Source organism: Pecten maximus, chromosome 14 (genome assembly GCF_902652985.1).
Source record: "Pecten maximus chromosome 14, xPecMax1.1, whole genome shotgun sequence".
Lineage (NCBI taxonomy): Eukaryota > Metazoa > Mollusca > Bivalvia > Pectinida > Pectinidae > Pecten > Pecten maximus.
In genome coordinates, this window is record NC_047028.1 from 19,222,699 (window position 1) to 19,241,899 (window position 19,201).

General features: G+C 34.9%; 1 protein-coding gene across 2 annotated transcripts in view; it reads right to left on the bottom strand.

Annotated features, from left to right (window-relative positions):
* LOC117341946 (mucin-3A-like) overlaps positions 1-19,201 on the bottom strand; it is a 58,363-nt gene that overhangs the window by 29,427 nt on the left and 9,735 nt on the right. For both annotated transcript variants that reach the window (XM_033903829.1, XM_033903830.1), the window contains exons 2-14: positions 17,693-17,906; positions 15,660-15,683; positions 15,280-15,383; positions 14,859-14,932; positions 12,567-14,623; positions 11,905-12,231; positions 11,379-11,714; positions 4,029-4,367; positions 3,328-3,681; positions 2,572-2,763; positions 2,084-2,134; positions 1,094-1,393; positions 17-351 (exon numbers count right to left, since the gene is read on the bottom strand). In XM_033903829.1, the coding sequence (XP_033759720.1) occupies positions 17-351; positions 1,094-1,393; positions 2,084-2,134; positions 2,572-2,763; positions 3,328-3,681; positions 4,029-4,367; positions 11,379-11,714; positions 11,905-12,231; positions 12,567-14,623; positions 14,859-14,932; positions 15,280-15,383; positions 15,660-15,683; positions 17,693-17,906 (4,707 nt within the window). The remainder of the gene's footprint in view (positions 1-16; positions 352-1,093; positions 1,394-2,083; positions 2,135-2,571; positions 2,764-3,327; positions 3,682-4,028; positions 4,368-11,378; positions 11,715-11,904; positions 12,232-12,566; positions 14,624-14,858; positions 14,933-15,279; positions 15,384-15,659; positions 15,684-17,692; positions 17,907-19,201) is intronic.

Here is a 19,201-nt window from a genome sequence, read left to right on the forward strand (position 1 = left end):
TTACGTCGTTACTTACCATCAACAACAAAAAAAACTCTTGCGCCGAGAAAAGAACATTACTAGCATCCAAGTGAGTTGTGGCGCATCTAATATAGGACCCGTTCATAGCTACAGTGGGATTCCCACTAAAGGACACCTCTTTCGTTGTGGTACAATTCCCGTCTGTGGATGTTTCTGTCTTTGTGAATTGCGTGACATTAACGAACGAACTTGATCCGTCTAATTTCATCTGAAGATTGATCTCTCCAGAGGGATAACCTGTATCGCCTGAACATTTGATAGCAGGATACATAGGACTACCGGTTGCAATTCTGATGGCAGAGGTGAGAGTTGGGCTGGATTTCGGTATATCTGTCAATTAGATGTATAAACATATAAATACCAACCAAAATAGTTTATTTGAAGTTGTTTCAAATTTTTAGCTTTGCAAAAGTGTATTTACGTTTCGTTTGTCAACAATACAATTAACCACAAGAATAATATATCGTATACGTTTATTATTATTATTGGCCAGCCATAAAAGTTTGGTCGCTGTACATGCGTGCAGATTTACATAAACAAGATGCCTACTAGCCTTAATGGTCATTTGATTCATGAGACTGGTACTTTGTAATATACATACTATGTAGTAGTATAGTGGTACTGACAACGATTTGAATTGTGCAATACTGTAATTTCACAATCATGTTACAAGTTAGAAGCCATGGCTTCCATGTCAAAGTTTTCACGTGTTCGCAGAAATACTAACACTTTATCGGCTTTACTTCCTTTACATTCCAACCAGTTTTCAATAACTCCCGTGGAACTGTTTAAATGTTTATTTTCATTTTTCAAAATGGCGGCTATTTTGGATTTTGGACATTCCTCAAAAAAGAGCCATCTCATAACGAGTATTTCTGGTTCGTTTCAGACATGTTTGAACTTGATCACAGTAGTGCAACTAGTTAAACGAAAGACAAATCACGATGGCTATAAAGTGTCACCTTGTGTGATTGGTCACATCTTACCCTGTATATAAAGTGTCACCTTGTGTGATTGGTCAAATCTTACCCCATATATTAAGTGTCACTGCCCATGATTGGTATAAACTTACCCCAAATAGTAAGTGACACTGCTTGTGATTCGGTACTTCCGCCAGTGTTGCTGACATCTATAGTAAACTGCCCTCCATCATCACATTCGGCACTATCGTAGGAAATTTTGAGGGAGGATTGACTGAACACAACCTGTTCCCCAGTCTTCAAATTTCGATTGACAACATTTCCACCGGAAATGACATCAGCAATATTTCGAGTAGCCTTTGTAATGTTGATATAGTCGAAGGCTGCCGTCATGTTGCAAGTAAGAGTAACAGGGTCCCCTATGAAAACCGTCTCATCGGTGCAGTTGATGACTGTGGAGTGCATATGTTCTACTATTTAGTGAATATTATCAACATAACCGACAACACGATTGTTACATTGTCGACTTTTTAACAGGTAAACAAGTTGTCTACCAAGATTCTTATGTAAAATAAAATATATCGAATTAGTTACAAAGAATTCTTTTTTGATGGTCAGTATCTGTAGTAATGTTCAAATTTGTTTTACTCTCATTTTAATCACGCTTTAGCAATAACTACTGTTCCTAAAAATAGCGATGTTTTACAGCATTAATAAACAAAAATAACATGAACTTAGACATGAATTATTCTGATATATCCTTTTGGAAGTTTAATTTAAAAACAAAATGTGACATGGCTAGAAAGTGGGGGGTGGGTGGAGATGGAAATCTAAGAATTTATTAATTTCTTTTGTACAATCCTAGTGAAAATTCATTTAACATTATCACGACAAAGTGCTGAATTCATACCTAGCCTGGAACGACTTACTACATCTAAAAGAGATAATATCGATCAAGCAATCTTTTTCAGTGAGTGAACATCTTGAGAGCAATTCGGGATCATAGCAAACAAATGATAATTATTGTCTACATGCTTTGTATCTGATCTAAAAGTCATTGTAAACGTATCTTATGAAGGAAGAAACACTTTATGAAATGTAGGTCAATAATCTCTGTATTTGGGGACATAAATGATACGTACACTGGGACGAAGGTGGTGGCAGCGTTGTGGTTGTTGGTCCTGGTGTTGTTGCTGTGAATAAGAATGCCGACAATTACGTCACACGTTCAATGTAAATTATCCAGACAGATTGTAGTTATGGTGACGAATAAATCACCATTCACCACTTTCATGAAAAACATTATTTTATATTGATATTTTGTTATCAATCATCAAACCATCAAAGCTCTTAAGAGAGATCTGCACAACACATTGTGATATTACCAATTCTACATCATATACAAATGTGTATTATATATATGGATATGAAAGAATTTCAGTTGTGGATATTAACAAAGTTAAACTTCCTTCTGATATTTAGATGCTTTAATTCATGCATTTTTTTTGTCCGTTGTCGTTTGAATATAATGTAAAAAAAAATAGTGTAAATATATTAAAATTTTAAACATCAAATATATGATTATCGTCATAAAGTTTCCTTCTATATCAGCATTGTAAGCGACTCTTACTTGTGATGTTCCAAGGGCATACAACTCCTTCACAACTCTTGCATACAACATTGTCCGTTGTGATATCGGCACACTGGTCTGCATTATGGCACTGATTACCATACGGATATCTCCTATCACACTCTACATACTTGTTACAGTTTGTCGGATGGTGTAAATGCTTTGGGGCATCGGTTGTGTTGCAGTATTGCCCTAAAATAATTAATTTCAGTAGATTGGTATTTGGAAAAATGTTAATACGAGATCACTCACAAGTATATGACACACTTATATATATATATTTTTTCATATTTTTTCATGTTGTTTATTTCTGTCAATCAAGCGTCCAGCTGCTATAGTTATTTATCACATTTTTACGAATTTCATCAATAATATCTCTTTGATATTAAGTTGGGTATTTAATTATCAGCTGAAATATATACTCTTTACTGTTTGTTTCTTCTGTGCTGAAAACCTATGACCTTTGAAAAAAGACCTATTATGATTAAAATATAATCTTTATTAAATGATTTAATTACTGAATTAACAAACATGTCCCCTACCAAACCCACTATAAATAGTAACAGTGATCTTTTGACCTTGACCCAAAAAAGCTAAAACTCGAACTTGGTATGTAGCTACTCATGCTGAAGATACGTAGAAACTTTCACAGACTTTAAAGAATGGTTGAAAAATGAGTGAACGGATTTGCAAGCGGACAGACCGGGAGGAAACTAGTTTTACCGGTAGGGTACTAATAAGATACATTATACATACTTGGAATCAGCTCTAGTGTACCAACGGCCGACTCGGTAGTAACTCCTAATTCTTGGTTGGTTGCGACACATTTTACTTCTCCGCCTTCGTCTGCCGACGTAAAATTGAGACCAAATTTGAAATATTTTGTCGTTCCACAACTCGTGTTGGTCGTGTTTGTGTCATATTGTATAATTCGGTCACTCTCGAATGGCACAAATGTCGACTGTCCTTTCATTTTGTACACGACTGCGAGGTTACCGGGGGAAGGAAAACCAACCTCCGCCATACACAGGTGCTCGAATCCACCTCTATGGAACATCAGGTTTTCAATTTGATCCGGATTTAACGTCAGTATTGGAGTCCCAGGATTTTCTATCAAAACATTATAAATGGATTATAAGCGAATTTATTCATAGGAGAAAATGTAAAAATTAAAAAGTAAGCGCAGAAGTTATTTATTTCTATCTCAGAAATTTAAACTTCGAAATGATGTCGATGCTATATGTTGAAATCAAATAAATTGAAATAGTAATTCTTTCTTCGTAATTTATCAAACGTTTCCATGTTACTCTACCTTTTGAATATACACAACATTCGTCCTATTAATCTTTATTACAACTAAAGTTTTTTTTCATATATCGATACGCTATTATCTGTTATTAATTGATCTATAATCATGAGATAGCTATTCATAATTTCCGTCTCTGTTTTAATCTTACTATATAGTGTAAACGTCATGTTGGTAGTAAGTGGACTGGAAGCCCCAGTAGCTGTACACGTGTATTCTCCACGATCCACACAGTCCAGGGTAGACAGCGTTATGGTAACAGAGAGTGACGAATTATCTTCCGTGTACACGTAAGATCCACGAGGAGCCAAAGGTTGACTTGGAGTTCCACCTTTGTCCAGGCTAAAAATAGTTGTCGCAGACGAAGAACCTGTCGTTTTTCTTGTCATCGTAACGTTTGTCCAGCCTTGCGCGCTGCGTACGTAACAACCAATAACGATATTTGAACTACCAACTTCCTCCCTCCTGTCATACGCATTGAATGCTATGTCTGAAGAAGAAAATAAATTCAGATTTTTTGTTTGTTTGGTAATGTTAAATCACGTATCATCACATGATGTTGTGATGTTGAATTATCAAATGATGTTGAAGTATCAAATGATGTTGAAGTATCAAATGATGTTGAAGTATCAAATGATGTTGAAGTATCAAATGATGTTAAAGCATCAAATAATGTACCAAGTTATTGAAGTGTGCATACATATTATTAATGCAGTAATGTACGAAGTGTGTAATATTAATATGAGTGCATTAATATATGAACTGTACTACATAAATTATACTAATGTCAATGAGTAATGTAGTGATATTGAAGCATCAAACAATGTACCAAAAGTATACCTTTTTACCACTAGTGCAATATGAAGTGTGTACACTTATCATAAGTGTAGTATTATATGAAATTCTGAAGAAATATCAAATTATGTACAAAGTTTATACACTGATTACCATAGAGGCAGTAATCTATGAAATATTGAAACATCAAATAAAGTATCAAGCAGAAATATGTGAAATGTTATATCAAAAGATGTTAAAGTATGAAATATTGCATCAAATAATATACCAAGTTATTGAAGTGTACTTACATATTATTAATGTAATGTACGAAGTTGAATTATCAAATGATGTTGAAGTATCAAATGATGTTGAAGTATCACATGATGTTGAAGTATCACATGATGTTGTGATGTTGAATTATCAAATGATGTTGAAGTATCAAATGATGTTGAAGTATCACATGATGTTGAAGTATCAAATGATGTTGAAGTATCAAATGATGTTGAAGTATCAAATGATGCTGAAGTATCGCATGATGTTGAAGTATCACATGATGTTGAAGTATCAAATGATGTTAAAGTATGAAATATTGCATCAAATAATATACCAAGTTATTGAAGTGTACATACATATTATTAATGTAATGTACGAAGTTGAATTATCAAATGATGTTGAAGTATCAAATGATGTTGAAGTATCAAATGATGTTGAAGTATCGCATGATGTTGAAGTATCAAATGATGTTGAAGTATCACATGATGTTGAAGTACCACATGATGTTGTGATGTTGAATTATCAAATGATGTTGAAGTATCAAATGATGTTGAAGTATCACATGATGTTGAAGTATCAAATGATGTTGAAGTATCAAATGATGTTGAAGTATCAAATGATGTTGAAGTATAAAATGATGTTAAAGCATCAAATAATGTACCAAGTTATTGAAGTGTGCATACATATTATTAATGCAGTAATGTACGAAGTGTGTAATATTAATATGAGTGCATTAATATATGAACTGTACTACATAAATTATACTAATGTCAATGAGTAATGTAGTGATATTTCAAGTGTATTTAGCAAGATATTATTTTGGCACTAGTAACTTAGTAATATATACTTACACTATAAATGTGCATATAGAAGGTGTATCAACTAAGTATACATATTATAGAATTATAGGTCATAATGTTCCAATTATGTTGTTTAAGAAATTTTATTATAGAAACTATAAGATATTTATAACGCACAGATATAACCTACATAAATAATATAGCATTATGCTAGATAAAATACATTGCATAACACTTAACACACAAGGAATTAGAGAAAAACAAAAACGAAATAGACTACACCAATGGATAAAACAACAAAAAGCAAACATAGTATTCTTACAAGAAACACATTTCACAGAAAAAGAAAAACAGTATGTAAACACAGAGTGGAATGGTTGTATACAACACAGTTTTGGCACAAGTCAGAGCAGAGGAGTTTCTACTCTCATTAAAAATAATATTGATTATGAAATAATTAATACATGGGCGGATAAAGAAGGGAGAACACTAATGATCAATACAAAAATAAATAATAATGTCTACACTCTAGTTAATTTGTATGCACCAAATGACAGACAACACAGAAATACCTTTTTACAAAAACTAAAAACCCACTTATTAGACTTTTCCCAAGGCTTCATAATTATAGGCGGTGACTGGAATGATATTCAAGACACAAATATTGATAGAAAATCAGTAAATAGGGTACAAAAACCAGTAAACAATCTTAAGGTATTGAAAAAGGAACATAGTTTAGTTGACCCTTGGAGAATTTTAAACCAAAATACACAGCAATTCACATGGCGTAGGAAAAATTCAAATAGAGAAGCAAGTAGAATAGACTTCCTTTTAGTTTCGAAAGAATTAATACCAAAAATTCTAAAATCAGACATAAGGCCAGCAATGATAAAATCAACAGATCACCAAGCGGTCTCACTTATAATTGATATTAAAAATACACACAGAGGGCCAGGATATTGGAAACTTAACAACAGTCTACTAAAAAATGAAAAATATGTAAAATGTATTGAAAAAATAATAATTAGATGTATAGATACCGCGGAAAAAAATCCAGATCCAATTGATAAAACTTGGGAATTGTGCAAAATTGAAATTAGAGAAAAAAGTATATTATTCAGCAAACAATTAGCAAAACAAAGAAAAGATGAAATAAAAGATTTAGAGAATGACTTGAAAAAAATGTATGAAAATAATGAAAACTACGAAGAAGAAATTTCAGAAACTGAGAAAAAAATAGAAAATCTATATACAGTAAAGGCTTATGGTGCACAAATAAGATCACGTGCCAATTGGATTGAAGAAGGAGAAAAGAACACAAAATTTTTCCTATCATTAGAAAATAAAAGACAAACACAAAAAACAATAACAAAAATAAAAGATGAAAATGAAAATGTTTTAAACGACCCAGAGAATATTTTAAACAGATTGAAGCAGTTCTACGATAAATTGTATAATTCCAAAAAAATAGATCCAACAGAAATAAAACAATATATAGAGAGAACAGTTTTTGAAAAAACCCTAAATAGAGAAGAAAGTGAATCATGTGATGGTCTCATTACTATAGATGAATGTACTGATGCCATAAATACTATGAAATTGAATAAATCACCAGGATCGGATGGATTAACAGTTGAATTTTACAGGAAATTTTGGAAATATCTTAAATACTTTTTACCTAAATGTTTTAATGAAAGTTTTAAAAAGGGAATCATGACCAGATCACAAAGGGAGGGAATCCTTTCCTTAATATACAAAAAAAATGATCCACTTAATTTAAAAAACTGGCGTCCGATTACACTATTGAATATTGATTATAAAATTATAGCTCGATGTTTAGCGGAAAGACTTAAAAAAAATTTACCAAAAATTATAAGTACCGATCAGAATGGGTTCATCAAAAATAGATATATTGGTTATAACATCAGGCAGATACAAGATATTATTGATAATGCTGGAAAATTTAATATCAATGGTGCAATTTTATTTCTTGATTTCGAAAAAGCATTTGACACAATTGAATGGGATTTTATTTTTGAAACTTTAAAAAAATTTGGCTTTAACGAATCATTTATTAGTTGGGTAAAACTACTATATCAAAATATTACGTGTGCTATATGCAATAGTGGGTGGATATCAGATTCAGTAAATATTTCGCGTGGAATTCGTCAAGGATGTCCTGCCTCAGCGTTAATTTTTGTGCTAACAGTAGAGGTTATGGCAATAAACATAAGAAAAAATGAAGAAATAAATGGTATAAAAATAAACAATAAACAAGAAAGGGCATATAAAATTTCACAGTTAGCTGATGACACAACCCTATTTCTAAGCTCAAAGCGAGATATTAAAAAAGCACTTAATATTATTGAAACTTTCGGTTCATATTCAGGTCTGATATTAAATCGAGAAAAATCTAAAGGTCTAAGACTTGGTAATCAAGTAATGATAGAAGATAATTTTGAAGGAATTGAATGGTCTGAAACTTCGATAAAGGCCCTGGGAATTTATTTTGGTTTAAATGTTAAAGATATTCTAGAAAAAAATTGGGAAGAAAAAATAGAAAGTGTGATAAAAACAATAAATATCTGGAAACGAAGAAAGTTATCATTTATTGGGAGGGTTCAAATAATAAAATCACTCCTAATACCAAAATTAACATTTCTTTACTCAGTTATCTATGCCCCACCACATATAATTAAAAAAGTAGAAAAACTAATACATGAATATGTATGGGAGGGAAAGAGAGAGAAAGTGAAAAGAAAAACAATTATGAGAAGTTACGCTGAAGGTGGATTAAATATGCTAGATGTAAAATCACACATAAACACAATAAGAATAAGTTGGATAAAAAGATTTTTGACAGCAGATGATGATGCCCTTTGGAAAATAATCCCTAAATTTCAACTGGACAAGTTTGGAAGTAATTTACTTATATGTAAAATGAATCTAGATAATTTGAAAAATTTAGAAAGAACAGATGATATTAATCCTTTTTACTATGAAATAATATCAACTATAATAAAATTGAACTCCAACCCACAGAAACCAAAAGATTATAAAGACATTCTGTCTCAAATAATTTGGGGAAACAGATATATAAAGCTCAAAGGAAAATGTTTATGTTTTAATAATTGGATAAAATCTGATATTATAATAATCCATGACATCCTGGACAACAATGGTAATATAAGTGAACAGAAAATACTTCAGAAACTAAAAATTAAAACTAACTGGATAAGTGAAGTTAACAAAGTTAAAAAATCAATACCGGGTGCATGGTTAAAGAAAATAAAAGATACAAACACTAATATTGAAAATATCACTGTTAAAAAACAAAAGAAAGTAACATTAACCTTGTTAAAACAAACAAACCTAGACATCAAAAAATGCAAGAATCAAAATGTATACAAACAGTTAGTAACAATGACATCAGAAAAACCGATTGCCTATCTATATTGGTTAAATCACTTAACAATAACAGAAAATCATCTTAAAAGTGCATGTAACTTTATATTCTATAAATTAGAAGACAACAAATTAAAAGAATTCAGATGGAAATTATTAAATAAAATACTGACAACAAAACAAATACTGTTTCAATGGAAAATAACACCAGACCCTCATTGTAATTTGTGTCAAAATATTATTGAAGATTATGAACACTTTTTCATAACATGTCCATATTTAGCAAACTTCCAAAGAATCATGAAAGACATTTTTTCGATATTAGGATATAATAAAAACATGTTCACACTAAACAATTTTGTCATTGGTTATAAAATACAATACCCTAAATATGATGATATCAATAGGATATTAACATACATAGGTTTTTCAATATACAAAGGATATTGTGTAAGTGAAGCAAAAACAGAACAGATAAGTCTACATTCTATATTAAAACAGCACTTATTAATGACAGAACATGTTAATAAATACAGAAATAAATCCTTTACACCAATCTTCAAAACTGTTCTTCAGTCTCTTCCTGAATAGATAATGAATCCTGACTTCTAATAATCCAGTTTTGAGTAGAATATTTCAATACACTGAACTGCATCCTGTAGTAAGATACACTGTACACAGGAACACAACACTCTCCAACTGAAAATAGATTAAAAAAAAAAAAAAAAAAAATTATTATAAATATTTTAACAAAATGTAAAATTGAATATTGAATATTTTTAATAGTACAGTCTAATATGCCTTATAAATGAAGCATGACCAACAACGTGTACACAATCACAGGCACCTGCAGATCACGACCACGTGGAGTGAGAAAACAAAACACACACGTGAAGGAAACAGACATTAGCAAATTTCAATACGCAGATATTGTCAAGATACAAATTTAATTTTAATAGTAAGTACTTACCATGAAGTTGATAAAAATAACGTTGCATCGAACTCGATAATCACTAGACGATACGTACACTGCACACACACAATCCACATGCCCAATATAAACCGGAAATGTAAGCATAGCGGGTAATACAACGATACGGTCGTCGGATAAGCGGATTTAAAAAAAAAAACACAAAAACCGTGTAATATATTTTTTATTTTATTTTTTAGGCCTAGTCAATAGATATATAAGGTACAGTACACAATATGGAAACTAGTAAATTAAATCAGTGTGTGAATGAAGTATGACGAGTGAGAGCCCTCTTGTGAGAGGACAAATATTGTAATGTGTATTGCTATAAATCTGAGTGAATAAAATGTTTGTTTGAAAAAAAAAAAAAAAAATCACGTATCATATTGAAATAACCCACAGTTAAATATTCCAATCATAACTTATTCAACAAAGAGATGGCAAATATTTAAGAAACAGTGATGTAAATAATGCTCTTTTAAAATGTATGATGTAGAGTCAACAAAACAATGATTTCCGCAGATATATGAACCGTTCATTTCGAAATAGATCCGTGGCACTGATATAGTTATAACGTGGTATCTCAGAAAAAATGTGTTTATGACAATGTCGCCACCGATTGAGATAGAAGATTAATGTATCACCTCTCATTATATTCCGTCGAAATACTAACCTACACAAGAACATATTTAACCCCAACTACATCGCTTAATATTATGAGATTTTAGTGATATTTTCAATATTCTAGAACTGTTGACTCACCATCAATAAATGTTTACATTTTGTTTGTTTGACCGCATTTTGTCATTTGCCAATTTTGCGCCTTTTGATTTTACCCACCTTTAGCCTTAATGATCTTTATTGTGGTAATGGGCCGTCAAGAACTTATAACTCAATAACTTACATTTTCTATGGTTATTCATATAGTTATACATAGTATAGACATAGTTTCATAGATCTCTGAATCAAGAAGGATAGATAATACATCCCAAATTACGTGTTATTCCTTTATTCAATGAAACACTGAATACGAAATTCATGTATAAAATATGTGCCCGTCGGTAAACATAAGTATGATTGTGAGTAGGATTTTGAACTGTATATTAAATATTTAGTTTAATTGTTTCATCACCAATAAGCATATGCTTGTTTATCAACAAGTGATTGAAAAACTGAAATTGTTTGAATATTTCACGATTATCAAGGTATATTGAATATAATTGTAATTACAACGTGAATTCAAGCGTTTCATTTTATAGATATATAAACTAATTACCAGCTTGATTCACGACTATCAATTTTGTAGCTGAACTGGCAGATGACCCGGTCAGTGCTGAGTTGTTCGCGACACATTTGGCCTCGGTTCCATTAAACTGTAATGTAGGGGTGAATGTGTATGTCACATTTCGCGTTACTGTACAATTTGTCGTCACGGCTCCGTCTGTGATAGTGGGAGTCACAGTATTGAATTCCGTGAAAACTGTTCCCCCAGCTGGCTTAATCTGTAGAGATAAACTTCCGGTTCCGACTGGGATAACGCCTATACAGGAAATGGTGCTCTCTGCACCTTCGCTGTATGGCGATGAATCCGTGATTGTACTGGTAGGATGAGCTACAAAATTAATGGAAAATAAGATGTTATTCCAAAACTGAATTCATGAGATGCTCCACCCTTTAAATAGATAGTTCATGATTCAGTTGAACGATTTAAGAAGGTTTCTGAATAAGCCTGTTCTGGGAGGCCGTATAACTGGCATCTAATCAATCTTTTTTAAATTAGTTTTCCTCTGTTGTATTGTTACCTGTAATATCGAGACGAGCCGTATCTGTGTAGTTTCCGTGTCCTGACGTTACCAGAGTACAAGTAAATGTACCCTTGTCAGTGCAATGAGATGCTTGGTTATCCAAGGTTATGTTCAGGGTCGCACTGGTTTCAAATTTGGACCCACTGGCACCGAATGTACCTGACACATGTTCTACTACAGCTCCTGTGTAAGGAAATGTAGCAATCGGACCTCTGACGTCAGAGGAAACAACCAATGAAGTCCAGTTGGTTGGGAGATTACTGACAACGCATGCCATTTCCAAAGACTGGTATATAACAGAGGTGACGTCATTGATTCTAAGTACTGAAAAAAAACAAGGATTTATGTCAAATTTAAAAGACTGATACGTAGTTAGAGTTATACGGATAAGCCAAACAGCTGATAGGTAAAGTTTGGGAAAGTAATACCAGGTTGCAATCTGCTTGTTACTAGTTTTGATATTATATAAGTCATTCCCAATTTTAAATGATAAATGTCATCATTTGGATATATTATCGTGATGACTCTGTTATTACGATTTGGATAAAATATCAATTACAAATACTGACATAAAAGAAATAAGACATCTCTTTGAAATGAATTCATTTAAGTTTAAACTGAATCACATTTTTAATAGAAATAAACAATCACTAACTTACCTGGTGAAATAAACGTGGTAGTTGTTGTGATTGTGGAGGGCACTGTGGTCGGGCCTGTTGTTGTAGTTGTAGCGGACGTTGTGGTCGGGGCTGTTGTTGTGATTGTAGAGGACGTTGTGGTCGGGGATGTTGCTGTGGTTGTAGAGGTTGTTGTGGTCGGGGCTGTTGTTGTGGTTGTAGAGGACGTTGTGGTCGGGGCTGTTGTTGTGGTTGTAGAGGTTGTTGTGGTCGGGGCTGTTGTTGTGGTTGTAGAGGACGTTGTGGTCGGGGCTGTTGTTGTGGTTGTAGAGGTTGTTGTGGTCGGGGCTGTTGTTGTGGTTGTAGAGGTTGTTGTGGTCAGGGCTGTTGTTGTGGTTGTAGAGGACGTCGTTGTCGGGTCTGTTGTTGTGGTTGTAGAGGACGTCGTTGTCGGGTCTGTTGTTGTGGTTGTAGAGGACGTCGTTGTCGGGTCTGTTGTTCTGGTTGTAGAGGTTGTTGTGGTCGGGACAGTTGTTGTGGTTGTAGAGGGCGTTGTGGTCGGGGCTGTTGTGGTTGTAGAGAATGTTGTGGTCGGGGCTGTTGTTGTAGTTGTAGAGGACGTTGTGGTCGGGGCTGTTCTTGTGGTTGTAGAGGACGTTGTGGTCGGGGCTGTTGTTGTGGTTGTAGAGGTTGTTGTGGTCGGGGGTGTTGTTGTGGTTGTAGATGTTGTTGTGGTCGGGGCTGTTGTTGTGGTTGTAGAGGTTGTGGTCGGGGCTGTTGTTGTGGTTGTAGAGGCTGTTGTGGTCGGGGCTGTTGTTGTTGTTTTAGAGGCTGTTGTGGTTGGGGCTGTTGTTGTGGTTGTGGAGGATGTTGTGGTCGGGGCTGTTGTTGTGGTTGTAGAGGTTGTTGTGGTCGGGACTGTTGTTGTGGTTATAGAGGTTGTTGTGGTCGGGGCTGTTGTTGTAGTTGTAGAGGACGTCGTTGTCAGGTCTGTTGTTGTGGTTGTAGAGGTTGTTGTGGTCGGGACAATTGTTGTGGTTGTGGAGGATGTTGTGGCCGGGACTGTTGTTGTTGTTTTAGAGGCTGTTGTGGTCGGGGCTGTTGTTGTTGTTTTAGATGTTGTTGTGGTCGGGTCTGTTGTTGTGGTTGTAGAGGATGTTGTGGTCGGGGCTGTTGTTGTGGTTGTAGAGGATGTTGTAGTCGGGGCTGTTGTTGTGGTTGTAGAGGTTGTTGTGATCGGAGCTGTAGTTGTGGTTGTAGAGGACGTTGTGGTCGGGGCTGTTGTTGTTGTGGTTGTAGAGGACGTTGTGGCCGGGACTGCTGTTGTCGTTTTAGAGGTTGTTGTGGTCGGGGTTGTTGTTGTAGAGGACGTTGTGGCCGGGACTGTTGTTTTTGTAGAAGTTGTTGTGGTCGGGGCTGTTGTTGTGGTTGCAGAGGACGTTGTGGCCGGGGCTGTTGTTGTTTTAGAGGTTGTTGTGTTCGGGGATGCATTTGTAGATTGAGAAGACATGGTGGTCGGTAAAGATATTGTGGTTGTAGAGGACGTTGTTGCCGGTGCTGTTGTTGTTTTTGTAGAAATTGCTATGGTCGGGGCTGTTGTTGTGCTTTGAGAGGATGTTGTTGGGTTAGTCGGAAAGACTGTGGATTCGGAAATTGGTGTTGTTGCGTTTGTTGTTGAATTAGTAGTTGTTGTGATTTCGGTTGTAATTGTTGCTGGAATAGTAGTTGTGGCGTCCGTGGCATTAGCTGGCAGAGCAGTAGTTGTTGGTTCACTGATATTAGTAGGTTGGTTAGTTGTCGTTGTTGTCGTAGTAGTAGTTGGCAGGGAAGTTGTGGTTTCGTTGATAGTAGTTGGTGCATTGGATGTCGTCGTTGTAGTCGTTGTCGTCGTTGTAGTCGTCGTCGTTGTAGTGAATACCTGTGTATACGTTACAACAGTAATGCTCTCCACTGTAATTGTTAGGTTACCTATCGTCATTTCAGAAGTGCTTGACGGACTGAGTAGTGCTGTAAAGAGGATTTCCCTCATTGTATCCTTTGTTATTGCGGATGTGTCACCAGTCAGAGTAATCACAAACACCACGATTATGCTTCCATCGCTATAGTAAGATAAAAAAAAAAAGAATAAACGTAAGTATTCCATTGGAAATAGACGGTTTACGGCCCTCAACAACGCTAATTTGTAGGTTTGGTTGTAATTTCATAGGGTAATGATTTGATTCCTCTCTTTTTCATAATAAAACATATGTAATATTTATCAGAAGGAATGTTAAGTCATAAAAAGGCGTACAACATTAACATAATGTTTATAAACACATCAAGAAATATTGTTACCTGAGACTGTCTACTCTACACTCTGGTTTCATATCTTTCACTGAACTTGGGTCGTCATTGTAGATACCAAGCACCTTCAATGCATAATCAGATATAAACGTTACTATTACAAACAATTGATTGTCAATATTTATCTCAAACTAGGACTTTGTGATTGATATTAAAAATATACACTTTCTTTATTTTGCCTTATACATTTAAAACCTGTTATGTCACCTTCTATTTATCATTTCGGATTAAAGCGCGCGAGGAGATTTACCGGGGAAGCAAATTGATGAAAACACACGTGGTCAGAAAAGTTTGTCCAGTTAGGATATCTAGAATCTTAAATACATACAATATTCATTGCATACCAAATCGAATATAAAACATTTACTTATTCGGATAATATTCCCTTCCGTGCTTAATTACAAAAGCTTACCTGGTTGCAGAAATTCGTATCAAAAGCCTTTCTCTCAGGTGAATCACTTTGCTTTAGCGCGTCTGTCAGTGTACTATTCAACGTTATCTGCAATTCGGCGTTGCCTTGTATAAAATACGAACAAAGTAGTTATAAATGTTTTACTTTCCAATGTCATGGCATTTCAGCTTCCATATAACATGTATTAAGGGACTAGCTATGCGTCCTTTTATATATTAAAAGTGTTTTTAATACTGTAGAGAAGTATCCATTGTAAGGCTACAAATTACTTAAGGTATTGAAGTTTATTTATCTTTGAATTATATACCGTAGATGACATATTATTCAACTTAATTTTGTTGAAATTTCTTGTCAGACTTATGGAAATCTCAACTACTTACCTCCAATAGGTTTTGATTCTTGTGCTGGAAGGCAAAATGACACCAAAAGGTTAATCGTTATTATATAACTATGTTGCCAATTAACTGTACAATAATACATTTTTCGCATGTACAGGGTGTCCCAAAAAACATGTCCCGACTTTGACAGGTAATACCTTTTGCAATACTAAACTTTTTTTGAAAATTTAAAATGCTTTGGAAAGCAGGAGTATCCTAATTTAACTTAATTGGGAACACATGTACTGATTACATCATCAGTACGTGTGATGACGCCATAATAGAAATGATGACGTCATTGATGATGTCACAATTCAGTGACTTTCCAGCAACATGAAGATTCAGGCTGAAAGTATTGAACTCTACTATGCGACCGGAAAATCCCCTACTTTAGTGAATGAAATGTTACGAAAACGTCACCCAGGTATGCAGTCCATCTCCAGGAAGCAGATTTACAGAATTGTATCAAAATTTGAAGCTCATGGATGTGTCACCGATCGCAGGAAAGGAAGCAGTGGTAGACGGAGGAGCGCTAGATGCGACGAGAACATCAGTCAAGTGAAGACCATCATAGAGGAAACACCACAGAGGTCCATCAGAAAGGTACTGTCTGACATGAACCAACATCCAAGTAAATCATCAGTGCAAAGGATTCTGAAATTCGATCTCAAATTGACACCATACAATATATATGTAATGCAACACCTGAAAGAAAGTGATATTGCGTCGAGATTAACATTCACGAACTGGGTGCTGGAACACGACGACATTTTTGACAGTGTGTGGTTCTCAGACGAGGCTCACTTCACATTGAGTGCCCAAGTGAACAAGCAGAACATGAGGTTTTGGGGGACATCCAAACCAGACTTTTATGGAAAAAAAACCTCTGCATAGTGACAAGGTAACTGTATGGGCAGCTTTAAGCAGACATGGGATCATTGGACCATTTTTTCTATGAGTTGGCAGGCGAAACGGCTACTGTGACGTCAGATCGATACCTTCAAATCCTCAGCAAGAGGTTCATACCAGCACTGAGGAGAAAAGGACATGAACTAAATGGTGTGTGGTATCAGCAAGATGGGGCGGCACCCCACACAGCAAATCGAGTGTTGACCTGGCTAGCAGACACTTTTGGCAATAGGCTGATATCGTTGCGTACTGACATTGAGTGGCCACCTCATTCTCCAGACCTGAACCCGTTAGATTTTTACCTTTGGGGCTACCTCAAGGACCGTGTTTACACTCCTCCTCCATCTAATCTCCAAGAACTCAAAACTGCCATCAACAAGGAATTCATGAACAACCGGCCAGACACATGCAGGGAGGTGGTGAGGAATTTCAGGGACAGAATTCAGCATGTCATCGAAAAGAAGGGCGGACACCTCGAACACATTCTTTGACTGAAATTATCAATTTTTTGAACAAATCGCAAAATTAGCGAAATGTCACTTTCTCATGAATTTCAATATAAGTACTAACAAAAAGATATTTTGTAGGGTTGTTATATATCGTTGTACTAAGCAGATCATTACCTTTCTTGTGGTATATACATCGAATTCCTCCGTCTATTAAAACATTTTTTATAAAGCGTCAAACTCGGGACATGTTTTTTGGGACACCCTGTATATCACAACTAGGAAGGTAAACAATCCGATAAACTGAATACTAACACCATGTCGGTGTCATATGGTAAGGAGTAATCAGATACAATGGCGTTTTTTTTAAGTATAATTTGTACCCAACCTTTTATACGAATAGTTTATTGATATTGTTGTTGATTTATCTAATGGGATTCAATAAAGTCTCAAATTTCGACAATATTGGTTTTTGCGTTTTTTGTTAGCATAAAACATAGCAGAGCACACATGTGTGCTACACTGGGGAAATTATAGCTTAAACACGATAATATAATTCTAAATAGATATATATGTCAGTAATCATGTTACACAACAATGTTTTATTTTGTTTTTAAATTTAATTTTATGGACTACAAAATTGTTTCAGTTTTGTGTTTGTCTTGATGATGTTACAAATACCTGTATTGGGTTTTAGGACCACCATAACCACCGCTACGGCCACTCCAGCACAGGCCAGCAAACTGAACACAAGCAGGATAAGCGGCAATCTGTGGGCGTTGAAACGCCTGTTGTGACCGTCATCCTTCTGTGATATAGGTTCAGAGTTGTTTGAATGCTTGTAGTTAAATGGACTGGAATCAGTTCTAAAACTTGAGCGCAATGGGACTGCAACCTGTCATAAAAAATAAAGATGTTAAAGTAAAAACTGTTTTGCCAACTTAAAGGAATAAACGGCGTCACTGAGATCCACTGAACAGGCAAAATACCTTCAGGTCAATTTCAGATCAATATTTTATCAGGTCAAATTTACTTCAAGACATTTTGCCTTTGTAGGAATCCAAACACTTAGTTTTTAATAATATTATTTGAAAATCAATGTTTATAATTTGAGATAACAGGCTAAAATGATCTTGTGCGACTATTCGATAAAAAAAAAAAAAAAAAAAATTGCTTCCGGTAAATATTGACCAGTGAAGTTGATTAGATAAATAAATATATGTGAACTTGAATGTTGTACACAAGTTCGTGACTTGATGCGTATGCTTGTGAGATCGAGTGTTAATGAATTATGAGTACTTGCATATGTGGACATACATGTGTATTTTCGTCATCCTGATAATACAATCACACTAATGAGTACTGTTCGCTGAATCATATAACATGTATACCCTATCTTAGATAGAAACTAAATTTGGTTCGCTCATCAACAAGATGCAGTCACACCGCTTCCCGGAAGTTTTACTCGCCGTCCGTAAAAACGATGGATTTAAAGCTCCTCTATTTTCGTGATACGTGAATAATGACAAAATTACAACAATTTATTGAGTGATAGAATGTATACCCTGATGATGATATAATGTAAGAGCAATACTTTTGCAGTTAAAACTTCCCCAGTGATTACGGGAATATCTAATGCGCTGCTCCACTCTCTATATATAAATGAGCGGCGGAAAATCTGTCATATGTGCATGCCCTAACTGGTTGGTTTGAAGAACGGCGGACTTGCGATCAAAGTCAAGCATCGTAAGCCCATAGTCGATCAGACATGCATACTGGTTACTGTCATGAACGAAAAGAAAATGAGTGAGCAAACCAACAGCGTCAGAGTTAGTTAGACAAACATTGATGTCAGGTTAAACGTGGAAAGTCACCATGAATTGACAGTGAAACTTCTCAGCATTTGATAAACAAACCCACGCTTTTATTTTTTATAATTAAGGAATGTAACAGGACGCGCACAGGCGTGGATCACGTTATATTTTTAGATTTCCGTCGAAAGCTTAACTTATGAATTGCTGACGTAACTGAGCAGATCTAGATGAAGATAACTCTAAGTCTATTATAAAGTCTAGCTTGGTCGAGTTTAATGTTTATCAGAACACAAATATAGAGTTTTTCAAAAGGCTGTCAACATAATACAGTTATCGGCTAAATTATGAAATTCAGCGCGAACTATCCATGAAAAGC